The following is a 16,677-nucleotide window of genomic DNA, read 5'->3' as shown; positions in this document are numbered from 1 at the left end:
CCACCTGATCAACGAGCTAACGAGTTTTGTCCCCAAAAAAAAAAGAGTTTTAGTTTCTTTCTAATCTGGTAGCAACAACTTTCATCTTTTCTCTTCTTTCCATGTAAACGTTTGAACGAGAATTACATGTATAGAAAGACCATGCAAGATATTACAAAATAAAATTTATCTGTCACCATGTGGAAGACCATTCAAGACACAATTACACACAGGAACGTAAAAACGTATTATTTTTAAAACGATGTCACTTCCGCTTTCTACAACCTGCTTCTTGGTACTGGTCCTAACTCTTTCGCCTTAGTCCTCAAAACATGCTTCTGAATCTTTCCAGTAGCAGTCTTCGGTAACGGCCCAAACACCACCGACTTCGGAACCCAGTACGCCGGCAGCTTCTCCTTGCAGAATTTCATTATATCCTGAGCCAAATTATTCTGGTCTTGTTTCTCGTAACCGCTCTTGACCGTCACAAAAGCACACGGAGATTCCTGCCACCGCTCGTCTGGCCTGGCCACAACAGAGGCTTCAAGCACCGCCGGGTGATGATACACGACGTTTTCCACCTCCACGCTGCTGATGTTCTCACCACCGGATATTATAATGTCCTTTGACCTGTCCTTTATCTCGATGTAGTTGTCTGGATGTTTCACCGCGATGTCCCCTGAATGGAACCACCCGCCAGCAAACGTCTCCTCGTTAGCTTTTGGGTTCTTTAGGTAGCCTTTCATCACCATGTTCCCTCGGAAAACAATCTCTCCAGCGGTTTTACCGTCTGCAGGAACAGGTTTTCCTGTCTGAGTGTCGATTACATCAAGCTGCTCCATGCCGATGTAGCGGACACCTTGGCGAGCATTGAGCTTGGCCTGCGTCTCGGGAGGGAGGGAATCCCACTCGGGCTTCCAAGCGGCTACGGTGGAAGGGCCATACGTCTCGGATAGCCCATAGGTGTGAGTGACTCGGAAGCCCTTCTGGTTCATGGAGAAGAGAACAGAAGGTGGAGGAGCAGCTCCTGCGGTCATGACATGGACTGTATGTGGAAGGGGAAGGATAGTGTCCTCTTGAGGAGCATTGACAATAGTGTTGAGGACCACAGGAGCCGCACAGAAATGGGTAACGTTATACTTGGCTATGCTCGAATACACTTCTTTCGCCGTGACCTGAAACAAACAGTTTAACAAAATCATCTAAGTATGTCAACTTCTTCTAAAAATGAAGATTAAGCTCTCAAGCAGTACCTGACGGAGACAGATGTTAGTACCGGAGAGCGCAGCAAGAGCCCAAGTGAAACACCAACCATTACAATGAAACATAGGGAGCGTCCACAAGTAAACAGAACCTTCTTGCATCCCCCAAATAAGAGGATTACTCAAAGCCATTAGATACGCTCCTCGATGATGAAGCACCACACCTTTCGGGCTAGCGGTTGTTCCCGAGGTGTAACCAAGAGCAATACTCTGCCACTCATCAGCTGGTGTCTCCCAAGCATAGTTAGGATCTCCACTTCCAAGAAAATCCTCGTATTCTACGACTCCTTTCGACAAAGCCCGGTGAAGCGACTCTGGAGGACAAGTGTGGTCACCTATGACGATTAGGAGCGGGCGTTTGAAGCTGCTCCCAGCTTTCTCCTCCATAAGTCTCAAAGACTCCTCTGCAAGGGTAAAAAACTCTTGATCCACCATGATAACAGCGCTCTGAGAGTGGCCGAGAAGGAAAGCGATAGTGGGGGCGTTGAGACGGATGTTGACGGCGTTCAAGACGGCTCCACACATTGGTATTCCGAAATGAGCTTCGTACATTGCTGGAGTGTTGGGTGCAATTACAGCCACCTGAAGAAAAAAAAATGCAATAATTCAGATTACAATAAGACCAAAGCAACCAGTTCTTGTTCATAAAAAAAGTAAAGATTCATGCGAGAGCAAGCATACCAACTAAGAAGTAAAGATTCAGAACATTATGGTTACTCCACATGATTCCGTAAAATGAGATTCTATATGATATTTGATTATAGTATTATATATATGAAAAAATGCAATAATTCAGATTACAATAAGACCAAAGCAACCAGTTCTTGTTCATGAAAAAAGTAAAGATTCATGCGAGAGCAATCATACCAGCTAAGAAGTAAAGATTCATGCGAGAGCAAGCATATCAACTAAGAAGTAAAGATTCAGAACATTATGGTTACTTCATGATTCCGTAAAATTGATTCTATATGATATTTGATTATAGTATTATATATGAAAAAAATGCAATTATTCAGATTACAATAAGACCAAAGCTTCGTAAAAAAAGGTAAAAGATAACATCAACGTAACCAGTGTATATCGATGAACAAGATTCATACACAACCAGTGTTTTTGCCAACAACATATATTCTAACCAAAACGGTTAACCGGTGGTACAGAATTAATATCAATCGATACGATTTCGAACCGGGACAATAATAGAAATTCAATTTTAATTGGGGACGAAATAAAATGAATTAATGTTCCCATCAAAACTGGAGAAAACGAAAAACAACTTTTCAGCCAGTCAACACGGATTCAGACGATATTCACGAAAATCAATTTTAATTAATAATTTTAAAAAAAGGGAAGATCAAGAGCGATTACCGTGGAGCCAGGTCCAATCGAACGATCGGCGAGAGCGGAAGCGAGGCGGCGACATCGCTCGTAAGTCTGCCGCCACGTGTACTCCCGGGATCCGTGAATCAGCGATTTCCTCGTCGGATGAACCGCCGCAGCCCTGTCTAAGAACCAGAGCGGCGTCAACGCGGTGTAGTTCGCCTGAATTTTCGGAAGGTCGTCGATGTCACGAGACTTAGTCGCCGCCATCTCTCTCTCTCTCTCTTTGTCTCCTGTTTCTGAAGTGAGTGGAGGAACAATCACACGTTGGTGAAGTTGAAAAGGTGGGAGAGGAAGTCTTATATGGAGTGTGTGTGTGTGTGGCCCTTTTGGGTGAGGTGCAACTGCCACGTGGCGTTCTCTGAGTTTTCCGGTTTAGTTTTGTTAGCGGACCGGGAAAATGGCCAAAATCATCTGAACCCAACGAATTTTGTAAGGTCGTCGATGCAAAATTGAGGATCAGACTGTCACTGTATTTGTTTAGCTACATCGATGATAACAAAAAAATAATATTCATAAAAATATGGAATGTTGCTATTTTCTACTAATTATTTCTCTAAATTTTACGATTTATGAATTTTGCAATTGAGTAAAATAAAATAAATTTTAAGAGATATCGATTCTTACTAACCTTATCTAATCCTCAACTACAAAAATAGTTGATTGTATAATTTAAAATCACTAAAACAAGATAAAAAGAATAAAAGTTTAATAAATAACACATCTTTCTAATAATATGAAAAAGGGTTAACAAGTGAAAGCAACTTTTTTTCTTCTTAAGATTGCTATATTTAACTAGGGTTAAGAATATTTAAGAGGATCAGAAGTTAAAACAAATTTACCTGGTGGTGTTCTTTATGACGGCAGCAACCTTTTTCAAGATTATTTCTCTCTGAACTTAATAGCAACACAAACTTTTTGTTTTTTTTTTTTGAGAAAGAATAGCAACACAAACTTGACAATTTATATTTGAATTTGTTTTCTGAATCTATGTTTTAATAGCAAAATGTGTCCTTTTTTAAATAGAAGACTACCCTGTTTTAGTAATTTGGCTGCGGTCTTTGCTGACTTGAACGTTTTCTTCTTCTTTTTTGGTAAGAGATAACACAGATCTTCTTCTTTTTTCTTCAAAAAGAGATAACACAGATCACAATCATAATGTTAGGAGATCAAATTCAAAACATAAATAGATTTTTTTTATAAAATAACAAAAAATCTTATCCTACAGGTCAGCAAAACCAAATAAGGAATCTTTTTTTTTCACTAAATAGAGCTTCCAATAAATAATAAGGAATCTATTTAACCTAAATAGAGCTTCCAAGAAATAATAAATTATTAGACAACCTTTTTTTGAAAAAACTATCCAAATTATTTTATCTTAAATGTTTTTAAAAAGAACATCAGGCTATAAGGTCTTTTCTAATTTATTATGTTAATTTTCAGCCTATTATTATGGTTATAAAATTAACAGAAAACAACAATATTTTATGATTTACTATCAGTTTTATTGTTCATTAGATTAATGCATTTATTACGATTAAATGATCTCATTTTCTTTCTTTATCATTATCCATCCCATTAAAGAGTTGTTAACACTGTGACCCGACGCGTAAATAAACTTACGTAAATAATGACGCACGTTGACCAAACAATTTATTACTCGCGTTCGCGTATGACATTCTATCTTATCCACCGATAACATAATTGCTTTTCAATAGTCGTCATCTTGACGTCTTCGAATTGTAATTTGGTGGTAATTTCCTAGATAATCACTTTGATTTTTTTTTTTGGGAGCAAATCACTATTTGAAATTATGACAGATTAGTTACCAAAACAAAAAGCTATTACATTGATTTATTGATTATGGTTATTAGTGTTACAAGTTTAATGTGTCACACCATCAAGAACTTATATCAGTTGCTGTATTTTTTTTTGTCAATTTTGTTATATATCAATTATTTACACGTAGAAAATTTACGATAGTTCATGTTATATTTCGGGGGCCTAAAGACCAAAAAAATTTAAATTTTTATAAATGATTTATTTGTAAAGGATAGAAAAATCGGAGGCTCAATTGTAATAAATGAAGCAATCAGGGGCCTGCTTTGGTAATGAATTTTTTGTTAATTTTTGTGAAAAAAATTGGGGGTCACAAGCTGTGGCTTCATCCCACTCCCCTCGGGACCTTCCCTACATCTATCTACATGCATTACGTAATATTTCATCCAATTCATAATAAAATGACATTTTTCATACAGATTAAAAAATAATTTAAACATGTTTATATTTTTATTAATTATACATATTTAATCAATAATATTTGAGATAAAATAAAATTATTTATAAAATTAATAAATTTATAATTAACTTTTAGTTGAAAATTACATTAAAATTCTAAAATGACATTTTTTTGTAGCAAGAAAAAAATGTTAACGTAACACTTATGAAACACAAAGAACAAGGAGTATGATAATACATACACATTACACACAAGTACATAACTCACAGGTTCTTTTATATCAAAGTCCACAAAAACCTCTACTCTTTCGGATATATCTCGCATTCAAGATGAGGATCGAGAAGATGAGGAGGAACCGAGGAAGAAGAGAAATGCTATCAGCACACGATAGAGTTTCACGAGGACCAGCTTCTTCTCTTCCAACTCCCATAATATCTAATCTAAGTAATATACAAGAGTAGCGAGACACAATGATATTCATCTTATCGTTATCAAACCCTGTGTTGCACATCTGATCACCGTAGGAGTCCGTTTAGCCGCCGTATCGTTCTTCCATATCCCGATGAAAACATCATGCGCTGACAGCACATACTTTTTAGGCGGCGCCATCCAACGAGGATTTTTGAAGACCCAAGGCGAATTTTAAAAATAAATTTTTACAATATGTAATAAAAAATATAATTATTTTTTAATTTGTAATTTAAAAGTAAAGGTTAAAATAATAAGTAGAAAACTGTTATTTTTAGAGAAAGTTAAAATAATGATTTGATATTTAGAAAAAAAAATAATCATTTAAATACAATGATAAAATAATAAAAATAAAAGTAATAATAAAAAATATTGAACAAAAATAATGGTAGATAAAGTATAGAAATTTTTGTCATTTAAAAAAATGATGATATATAAAAGAATATGTATGTTAAAACATATTATTTATTTTTTCTATAAATTATTTCATCAAACTATCATAATGTATAAATAAAAAATACAAATAGCTAACTTTTGGTAAGGAAAAAATTGGATTATAATAAGTAACAAAAGCAAAACGAAAATCAGTAGTGTGAGAGTGTGAGTTATACCATGTCAGCTCTTCAATTAATTCTTTGCATTTTAGTTATAAGTTATAACTGGGTTGATTTACCGGATCGTTGGGTCACTGGGTCGACCGCGGGTGAACCGCGGGTTAATAAATGAATTAATTTTATTATATAATAATATATTAGCTATGAAAATAAATATATAAAAACTAAAGTTTAATATTTTCTAAATGTTTTTTAAAACATAAAATAATAGTTTGGATATGTATATACTTTATGTTTAAAAAGTATTTAAGAAATACTTAACTTTAGTTTTTATATTTTTATTTTCATTTGACATGCAAAATATCAGAAAAATAGTTTAGACTATTTAAAATTTTCTGTAATAAAGTAAGAGTTATGACATCAAAAATAATCAAGATATAAAACTCACAAATATTTAAATATCTAATGTGAATAATAAATTAACTTCAAATTCAAAATAAACTAAAAGTAAAAGATCATTGTAATAAATTATCAATAACATAAATAAACTAACACCAAATCACATCAACTAATTTTGATTCTCTCTATCATCGTTCACTTCATTTTTTTAGGTGGTATAGTGAATTTTTTTTATCAAAATCTAAAAATCACAAATATAAGACTGAAAATAGAAAACTTAACTTTTTTTTTGTAAGCACCTAACTTTTTAATTGAAAACTTAGAATATAAAATATAATCTAAAAACTAAAAAGGGGTCCAAGTTATTTATTGGTTCAACTCGTATCGGATTCCGGATTTTAGTGGATTTTTACAGGTTTCTAAATATTGAGTTTTTCATAAAACTCAAACCGGATTTTTTCTGGGTCACCAGATTTACCGGTTCAACCGCGGATCCGGGTCGGGTTTCAAAACACTGGTTATAACACATCTTGAAATTTATTAGAATAAAAGCATTCATCGAAAACAAAAGTTAAATTCAGAATCATGTGAAAATCTACCTAAAACTATACATTTAACTCTACAGAATAATTTTATGAAATTAGGGACTCTAAAAACTGCACATTTTGCGGGGGCCTAAAGCAGAAGCCTTATCAAAACCATGGTAAGCACGCCGCTGACGCCATCCACCGCGAGATAGCAGCTTGAAACGCCAATGTCGCATTGTTCTCGAGATACTCTGGATGACAGTAGATCCACTTTCAACGCCTCCCAGCTCCCCGGTTTGACCATAACTGTAATTCCTAAACCAGACCAACAAAATCGAAATTGTGTCAAGAAATTGAAAGTTAGACTGAACCGGAAATCGTTTCAATTGCAATAAACGTACCAGTAAACCGATAAAGCTCCTCGACCATGGTAGTAACGAAACTCCAAGAGTACATGGATACGTTAATTTATAGTAGTCGTCACAAAAAAGCTGATCAGGAGTCACAACCCCCAAGCCAATGGTCCACCCGTCACAACACCGTACCCGCCTTTAAACCGAAATAGCGATACCGGTTAACTACTAGCGGTTCAATTACCCGGTTAACATTTAATAAAACGATTTAGCTATAACTGGATGAAGTTTTGCTTCCAACGTGACCAGGCCTGAACGTGACCAAGAAAGGCAGAGACTTCCTTGATTCCTTGAAATTTATCTCCGGCGGTACCGAAGTCAAGAGGCTGATACTCAGTAGCGGCGTTGATGAATAATCGGCAATCCCAAAAACCGACAGCGTGAGCGACAAGACTGTTTCGTTTTGAGAATAGATTCTCGAACTGATATGTCTCAAAAAAAGACGGAGACTGTATGGTTACATCAAAACTCGGACCATCTTTTACATTCCCATCCTTTGTCGCATAGATGTTTTCCTTTCACGATCTTCACGACTGGCTTTATAGATGAGTTCGAAGACTCGGAGTCTACAGCGTTGGCTAGAGATTTGGTCTGAAAGACGACCAATGCCACTGCAAGAAGCAGCAGGAAGAGTAAGGGTTTTGAAACATAAGTTTGGTTGATCAAACTTTTCTCGTTTGTCTTCTTATACTTCAGTCATTTAGATTCCCGTTTGTATAATAAATATAACCAAAAGTTTATTGAGAGCAGTGTCGTGTTTGTTTTAGGAGGAACTGGGTTTTCAGGAGTTTGGTGGCAGGAGAAAAGTTGCTTTTGGTGAGAGTTTTTTTTTGCTTGGTTTTGAAGATTCTTAGAGTGGAAGGTACATTGCTGAGAGTGGAAGTTTCTAAAATATGCATATACTTCTCAATGTGCATATCTTAGCGTATTGCATTGGTCTCCAATTAAGTTTTTATTTTTCTATAAGGTAAAACCTTGATCTTGAATCAAATTAAGGGAGGCTATGTCTCTTCCTACTCCTTTGGTGATTATTAGTTTGGGGGCTTCTTTTCCGATAAGTTTGGGGACTCCACTTTGGCTGCTCGCTGATGTCACGCTTTGTTTCACTTGTCCGGCTGTAACTAGGTTAAGCAGTAGGTGTGGCAATAATAATATACCACAAACAAAAGTTGTACAAGTTGTAATTTTGATGGTTTTTTAAAAGAGACAACAACTCAAGTGGTAACTCCCTCGTTGTCCCATGCATGCACTCAAGTTCAACCCAACTTTTATCTATTTTCTTTTTTGTTATTTGATATGATTATGTCCCATGATAATATGTTTAGATCCACCCATGCACGTACCTATGGTTTACTTATTGGAAGGTGTAAAATGATTTCCCACAAATGATGCATATATTTTAGGGAAAATTTGGAGAAATACACTCAAAAAGATTATAATTTGAAAACTACACCACCATTTTAAGTTTTTGGAAAAATACATTTATGTATATATGAATTTACCAAGTTGTCCAATCTTAATACTGTATTTCTCAATTCCTAATTTATTTTTTAAAAAGATTGTTTAAAAAAATCTTTTAGAGTATCTATACACAAAATCGACGACCATGAGTACAACTATCTCTTTCACGCATTACTCCCGATTATGAACTACTCCATATCTTTTTGTGCCATATCAGAACTATTTGAGCTTGTAGCTACAATGCTGTAGCTGATTTCATCTGATGCCGCTAGAGAAATATCAACAAGAGGATCTATTAAAGGAGCTGGGGATGAAGGCAGTACCAGTAAAGAGTTAAAGACAAAAGGTGAGTTGATGTCGACTGTTGGGGCCTGAGAATGAGTGTGGGAGGAAGCATTATCCGACGCCATTTCCTCTTGGCCAAGTTAGCAAACCTGTTTGAGCCTTTTGGATCACGTAACCGCTGGATATTAATTTTTTTTTTCTTTTTTTTTGAAACACCGCTGGATATTAATTAGTTATAGAGTATTGTTGGTAATAGCATGTATCTTACATGGCATATGGCATATGACGTCGAAATAAACTGATAAGTGATAAACATAACACTAAGACCATGATTATCGGTAGGGATCTTTAAGAATTCTTTTTTTTTTTTTTAAATTAAAAAATAAATCAATCGCGAGTCGCTACGTGTCGTTGGGATTCGCAAACAGTGCAAAAACTTCTCAAATACCAATTCTTATTTGGTGATTTTGGGGATTGATTTTTAAAAATTTTGTGGAACCCACGCGTCTGTACACATTTTGTCAAAAACTTCTTTAAGAAACTTGGGATGTTCATGCGCTAACAGCTCATTATGTTGGTCTCAAGACAAGCATCTTCATGCGATGTCTTATCTTATTTAGATAAAAAAGTCAATTCACATTAATAAAGTGTAGTTTTCAAAAAATAAAATAAAATAAAAGGTGTATTTATCAAATTTCAAACTGTTAGTGGAATAATTTACGAGTTATCCCAATATTTTCATATTCTATTTTTTATCCTCTCATTTTAAAATACATAATTATACGTACTCGCAATACCATATTTGATATGAGAAATGTTATTTTATGAGCATATATATTATAACTATTTTTTCTAACCAAAATGAAATAAAAAACAATTTCCGTTATAAATGATTAAAAACGTAGTAAAAAGTATTTTAGACAGATCAAGGTATAGTTCAAATGTTAGAGATTTAATGTTAAAACGTAATTTGTTTTTAGCCAAAACAATTGTTAAAAAACATATCTAAAAGTTAGTAAAATACATCTAAAAAATGAAACCCACAAATCATTTAAAAATTTAACGGATATATAAGTCACATATTTTCACTCTTATGAGTCATAAGAAACTTTTTAATAGTAAGATACATTTATTTCCTAGGTTTGGTGGAATGTAACTTCCTTGTCTATATCTGGTGAAATGTAACTTCCTTGTCTCTATAAAATTGACCAAGCGTGAAAGGGCCCAGGTTCAAAGAATCAGCAGCCGCCCTGATAATTTTGTTTCTTGGAAGATCAAATCAAAGATTGCAAAAAGAACCAACAATGATGGTGTCCGTTCTTCTTTAGGAATAACTTTGCTGATCCATTCATAATGGTTTCAGCTAAAACAAGCTTAATCGATTCCCGTCATAATTCAGAAGTTGATATTTCTGATATACTTTGCGATAGTTTATTAATGTTTTTTTGGTCTAATATACATGACAAAAAGCAACTCTCATTGTTTGGAACCCACGCACAGGGCAAACCAAAATGAAACAAATCCAGAAATGAAAACTATCATATGTGTGATAGTTTATATGGTCTGAATGATAAGCATGTTTTCAGAATCGTGAGTTTTGTTTGTGGCCACATATTTATGTTGGAAATTTAGGAGTTCAACTCTAGTTCTTGGAAGATTCTTGATTTCAGTCCCAATGGCGTACGTACTTTTGAAAGGAAATATTTACTTGGTTGGTAAAAACTCAAAAGAAAGAACCGGAGTTCACGTTAATAAGTTTAAAAGTTATGAACTTATGATAGAGAGAATTGAGTGTTTGTGTCACCTACCAGTGAAATGATTGTAAAAAGATGGATCTATATGTTGTTAAAGATGAACAACTTTTTATTATATTATAAAATATTCACTCCATTTCAGGTAGGGATATGGGTGACAAATGAGATTAATTTTTTCACAGTGAGTATGATCGGATTAAAATGTTAACGTACGTTTCTGTGTCATATGATTTTTGTGAGAAAAAAGTCCTTGTGTGTTTGTGCCAAAAGGAGGAATTGGTACGACGTTATATGCCGTATTACAAGGATAATGTGGTGTTATTCTGCCATGTTATCTTGTATATATGGCTGCCATGCCATATAAAATTAAGATTCTGTTTTATCAGCGAGGAGGACTGAGTCGCAAACGTCAACTTAGCAAGTTTTAAAGATATTGATGTTCCCTTTTGAAAACGATTTACTATTAAAGTTCAAAAGCATGATCTGTACGTGTCGAGCTCAGTTTAATTAGAATTATTTTTGCGTAATAAATTAGAATTTATGATTGGTAGGGTGTTTCACGTATTATAATTTGGTCCGACTGGTTTAGGAGACGGGTCAGTTCATTAGTTTGACATCTCTGCTCTCCTGATTAACTCGGATTATCGCGTAATTGTCATTTGTCAACTTTAAAAATAAAGGGGATGGAGATGAGATGAGATGAGAAAAGAAAAGTTAATAATGACCAAAAAAGTTAGGACCCACAATAAATGATGAACCATTATAAATACGCCACGTAGCTTCTGCTTCGTACACCCGCGTGTGACAGCGAGTGATCGTTTTAAAAGCTTTGGTCTGAATGCTATTTATTATTTTACCACTGTTTGTACCACGGCTCTGTTCACATTTTGGTCTGAACATACTTTTCCACGCTTCTTTACAGATATTTTAGATTTGATCCATAATTTTTCACAAGTTTCAGTTTGGTACCTAATGTCATAAACAAATCAGGCGAAGATTCAATCCAAAAAAAAAGTGTGGCAAGTTCTATAAAGGACAAGAGAGATGTAAAAAAGGTAGTACTTGGGGGTGTAAATTGTCAATTTATAAAATATTCCAACTTTGTAAAGCACAAAAAAAACCCTTAAAAATTTAGCTGGACATTCTGTTTTTAAAATATTATTTTAATAATATTTGATAAATAATTCCGGGGACCAGCAAAACTCTGCGTATTTTTATCAATTTTCTTCGTCTTCTCTCCCGACGAAATATTGGACCAGATAAAACGCTCTCTACCTTTTTGTCTAAGACGTGTACTTCACTTTCCAAGGCTTCTTCGTCGGTGTGTTACTTTCTCTGTTCAGGAAGAAAAAGCTTGGAACGAATACTGTGAAGCAGGATGGATGGTGATGGTTCTTCCGGGAGACTTATCGGCTCTGAGATTCATGGATTCCATACCTTACAAGGTAACCTCTCCATCTCTGTATTATTAGTCTGAGTTCTTCTTCCTTTTGACTTTTCTATTGCTTCTTGTTGGAATCCTCAATCGCATGACTCTGGTTGGTTGGTTCTCAAGGTTTCTTTCAGTGTTAATTTTATATAATATATTTGGAATAAAAAAACTTTTTTGGAAAGCCTATTATATTGTGCAGGTGACGTGGCAATTTCGTTACAGCTGAAATGGAAATTTTGCAGTTTTTAAAACATGTTTTATGGTTGTTGTCTTGTGTTTTGTTGCAGATCTTGATGTACAGACAATGTTGGAGGAAGCAAGAAGTAGGTGGCTCCGTCCTAATGAGATTCACGCTGTCCTCTCTAATCCTAAATACTTCACCATCAATGTCAAACCTGTCAACTTACCAACCAGTAATATGATCATACTCAGTATCTCTATTCAATTTGCCATGACTTGTTATTTCTTATAAAACAACCGTGTTATGTTCCTGAAGGTGGCAGAATCATACTGTTTGATCGTAAGATGTTGAGGAACTTCAGAAAAGATGGTCATAACTGGAAAAAGAAAAAAGATGGAAGGACTGTTAAAGAAGCTCACGAACACCTCAAAGTGAGTGTTCTTCTATTTCTTAGCTTAAATCTTAAGAGCTCATATCATAATCTTCTCTCTCTTTTATAAAGAACTAATGTCTTTCGATGATATGCTAGGTCGGTGACGAGGAAAGGATTCATGTATACTATGCACACGGTGAAGATAACACTACCTTTGTTCGGAGGTGTTATTGGTTACTAGATAAGTACGTATCAAGCAAAGACTTTGATTTACTATGTTTTTTTTTTTTTTTTTTTGATTTACTGTGTTTCTTTGGAAGGTTATGAAAATAAATCATCTCTTTTTTTATTTTATTCTTTTAATGTCAGGGCTCGAGAGAACATTGTCCTTGTACATTACCGTGACACACAAGAGGTTTGTCTTTTGCTACCTGTTTTTTCAACTCTTGCTTATGTTTCTTGTGTTAGCTATGTACGGACTTTATTTCTACATTTATGTAGTCACTGTCATTGATTGGTAGGCTTATTGGCAGCCTTCTAAAAAATTTTGACTGGTAAAACTGATATGTTCAGGCAGCGACGACATCAGGGGACTCGAACTCTCATTCATCATCAAATCTTGTGGCAGTTGAAGATATCGACTTTAACCCTGATGACTCACTTTATCTAGGTGAGAAATAATCTTTGCTCGTTTACAGTATTTTCTGCTTCTCATTTACATAACGCTATAGCACTACAGATTTGCTATTGCTCTGGACACTTATCACGGTTTTTTTTTCGTGACTCACAGGAATCAACAACACTCCAGTTGTAAAAACTCATGAGACTAGGCTTCATGATATCAATACGCTTGATTGGGATGAGCTGCTAGTACAAAGTGATCTTGACAACCAATCCGCACCAATCGTTGGTAAGTTATTTGAATATTAGTTTGTGAAGTAAGGAGGAGTTAAGGGACAGTGTTGAAAATACATTTTCTTTTGTGGCCAGATGATATGTCATACTTCACAGAACATCTCCAAAATGCCACAAAAGACACTGCAGAGCATCTGACAGTGGCTGATGAATCTCTTGACGCTTTGCTTAACAATGGTCCGCAAAGCCGAGAGAATTTTGGTAGGTGGATGAATTCCTTCATCGGCGACCCTAATGGTTCCTTGGAGGATCCGTCCTTTGAAGCCATGGTTACACTTGACCAGAATCCATTAGCTCCTCAAGCTACATTTCATCCTCACTCTGACTTACCTCAGCAAGTGTTCAACATAACCGAGGTTTCACCTGCTTGGGCCTATTCATCAGAGAAAACAAAGGTATATATATATTGGTTCAACTAAACTGAATCGTATGAATATAAATACATGTACGAATGTCAAAATGTAACTTGTATTTTTTTTTAAGTTGGTTAATTATGCTATTACAAATTACGAGAAATGTAACTTGTTTACATGTTGATTCTGCAGATTGTGGTAACTGGTATATTGCACAACAGTTATCAACATCTAGGAAGTTCAAACCTTTTCTGCATCTGTGGCGACTCTTGTGTCCCTGCAGAGTATGTCCAAGCGGGAGTCTACCGTTGTTTCATACCTCCTCACTCGCCTGGCATGGCCAACCTCTATCTTAGTGCAGATGGACACGAGCCAATAAGCCAGTGTTTCACCTTCGAACACCGCCCAGCCCCAGTTTCTGCCAAGCCCGTTCATGAAAACGATCAAGAATCCAAATGGGAAGAGTTTGAGCTCCAAGTCAGACTTGCTCATCTTCTCTTTACCTCTTCCAACAAACTCAACGTTCTCTCCAGCAACATCTCACCTGAAAACTTTCTAGATGCTAAAAAACTCTCCAACAAGACTTCTCATCTCTTGAACAGTTGGGCTTATCTGATCAAGTCTGTTCAGGGGAGTAAGGTGTCGTTTGATCAAGCGAAAGACCAAATCTTCGAGCTTACTCTGAAGAACAGGATTAAGGAATGGCTGATGGAGAAAGTGCTTGAAGGTCGCAACGCACGGGACTATGACTCTAAAGGCCTCGGTGTGATCCACCTCTGTGCCATTCTTGGGTACACTTGGTCTATCCAGCTCTTTTCGTTGTCAGGTTTATCATTAGACTTCCGTGATAAGCAAGGATGGACTGCTCTTCATTGGGCTGCATACTACGGAAGGTAAACAAACATCTCTCTTTTAAACAATGTTTTAAAACCCGGTCCCAACCGTTAGTCGGACCGGGTTAAACTGTGAACCAGAAATATATTCGGGTTGGACGAATAAAAACTGGGTTTATTTATAATTTACTATCAAAAATAAATTAATTTATTAATTGATTTTATATTTGATCTCAAAACTGATTTTATATTTAATTTTCTTTTGGTGTGTACTTCAATTTTATTTTATAATTATTTCTATTGAATTTTTTTTTTAATTTTTATGTCGGTAAAATTTACGGTATTTAACTAACAAAACATTTAGATTTAATTCTATTTGTATTCTTTGATTGAACTTAATTAAACTTGGTTTAACCCGATTGAATCCGGTTGAACCAAAGCTTTTTACTGGTCGGGATTTAATAATATTGCTTTTAAAGTAACGGTTAGTAGTTACTTGTTTCTAGTTTACATACTTTCTTTTGTGCTTTGAAGGGAGAAAATGGTGGCTGCTCTTCTCACTGCTGGGGCTAAACCAAACTTGGTGACAGACTCGAGAAAGGACAATCTTGGTGGATGCACGCCCGCTGATCTGGCACAGCAAAACGGGTTTGATGGTATAGCTGCTTACCTTGCTGAGAAATGTTTGGTAGCTCAGTTTGTAGCCATGAAGCTTGCTGGAAACATTAGTGGAACCCTGGAGACTTGCAAGGGGGAGATGTCAAACCAAGGCCCTCTCCCTGACGATGAGCAGAACCTTAAGGACGCTTTGGCGGCATACAGAACAGCTGCAGAAGCAGCGGCTAGGATTCAGGGAGCGTTTAGGGAGAAGGCTTTGAAGGCGGCACGGTCAAAAGTGATCCAGTTTGAGAACAAGGAAGAAGAGGCTAAGAGCATAATCGCGGCGATGAAGATTCAGAACGCATTCCGCAAGTACGATACGCGTAGGAAGATAGAAGCTGCTTACAGGATCCAGTGTAGGTTCCAAACATGGAAAATGAGAAGGGAGTTCTTGAATATGAGGCGTCAAGCAATTAGGATCCAGGTATGCAGTGGGATAAGACTTGAGTTCATAAGTCTTGTCTGAAGTTTGCAACTCATGAGTGTATGTTAAAGCCTGTTTCTTTTGTTTTGTAGGCGGCATTCAGGGGGTTACAAGCAAGGAAGCAGTACAGGAAGATCTTATGGTCGGTAGGAGTGTTGGAGAAGGCAATAATCAGGTGGAGACAAAAGAGAAAATTGTTTATAGGACTCCAAGTGAGCGAAGCTGAAGCAGAAGAAAAAGCAGAGGAAGATTTCTACAAGGCGAGTCAGAAACAAGCAGAGGAGAGGCTTGAGAGATCTGTAGTGCGGGTCCAAGCCATGTTCAGGTCTAAGAAAGCTCAAGAGGATTACAGGAGGATGAAACTTACTCATGAAGAAACTCAGGTAAGATTATGTTTTGCTTTTTTAAATATCTCAGTTTAGAAACACACACACACTAAACGATAGTTGAATTAACTAAGAGTATTTGTTGATGGTGTGATGCAGTTGGAGTATGAGTTCTTGCATGATGTTTGATTAGAAAATGGTGGCTATTGAGAGGTGGATCCAAGAGAGTTTGGTGTGGAGTATTGATGCTCTTGATCTGTAAACTACTTTCCACCTTCCCCTAAACTGGTTTAGAATAAAATATTACATAACTAAGCCAATCTCTGTTGTTGGTGGTTTTATGGGAAATGATAAACAAATTTAACAAATACTAGTAAATTTATCTATTTCTAAAATTGAGTTCGTCTGTGAGACCAGTAGTCTAAATCTAGGACTTGTACACTTGTAGAATGCAAATGG

General features: G+C 35.9%; 3 protein-coding genes and 1 long non-coding RNA gene across 4 annotated transcripts; 2 read left to right on the top strand and 2 right to left on the bottom strand.

The window, feature by feature from the left end:
- Positions 1 to 66: 66 nt before the first annotated feature.
- Positions 67 to 2,953, bottom strand: LOC103869727 (acetate/butyrate--CoA ligase AAE7, peroxisomal). The gene is made up of 3 exons (XM_009147802.3): positions 2,610 to 2,953; positions 1,233 to 1,823; positions 67 to 1,154 (listed from the first exon to the last, which is right to left on the bottom strand). Exons 1-3 carry the CDS (start codon positions 2,829 to 2,831, stop codon positions 258 to 260), a joined length of 1,710 nt encoding a protein of 569 aa, XP_009146050.1. The 5' UTR covers positions 2,832 to 2,953; the 3' UTR covers positions 67 to 257.
- On the top strand, positions 1,823 to 2,317 carry LOC117134207. The gene is made up of 2 exons (XR_004458396.1): positions 1,823 to 2,080; positions 2,117 to 2,317. It is a non-coding gene; the product is annotated as an uncharacterized LOC117134207 (long non-coding RNA).
- A 210-nt stretch (positions 2,954 to 3,163) lies between the features above and the next one.
- Positions 3,164 to 7,917, bottom strand: LOC108871904 (chitinase-like protein 2; the record flags this gene model as incomplete). Its single annotated transcript, XM_033292239.1, is given in 10 exon segments — positions 3,164 to 5,385; positions 5,388 to 5,475; positions 7,007 to 7,067; positions 7,069 to 7,097; positions 7,099 to 7,123; positions 7,210 to 7,244; positions 7,246 to 7,313; positions 7,316 to 7,357; positions 7,463 to 7,664; positions 7,666 to 7,917. Coding segments are annotated over 10 exon segments (1,047 nt in total), but the record flags the coding sequence as incomplete, so codon positions are not given.
- Positions 7,918 to 11,911: 3,994 nt separating this feature from the next.
- On the top strand, positions 11,912 to 16,626 carry LOC103869726 (calmodulin-binding transcription activator 6). Its single transcript, XM_009147801.3, has 12 exons — positions 11,912 to 12,166; positions 12,441 to 12,566; positions 12,650 to 12,765; positions 12,864 to 12,952; positions 13,077 to 13,122; positions 13,281 to 13,377; positions 13,498 to 13,617; positions 13,698 to 14,017; positions 14,168 to 14,868; positions 15,343 to 15,892; positions 15,985 to 16,275; positions 16,378 to 16,626. Exons 1-12 carry the CDS (start codon positions 12,100 to 12,102, stop codon positions 16,405 to 16,407), a joined length of 2,553 nt encoding a protein of 850 aa, XP_009146049.1. The 5' UTR covers positions 11,912 to 12,099; the 3' UTR covers positions 16,408 to 16,626.
- The last annotated feature ends 51 nt before the right edge of the window (positions 16,627 to 16,677 follow it).

Source organism: Brassica rapa, chromosome A05, assembly GCF_000309985.2.
Source record: "Brassica rapa cultivar Chiifu-401-42 chromosome A05, CAAS_Brap_v3.01, whole genome shotgun sequence".
Lineage (NCBI taxonomy): Eukaryota > Viridiplantae > Streptophyta > Magnoliopsida > Brassicales > Brassicaceae > Brassica > Brassica rapa.
The sequence above is the reverse complement of the archived record's forward strand: the minus strand, read 5'-3'. Positions and strand labels throughout refer to the sequence as shown.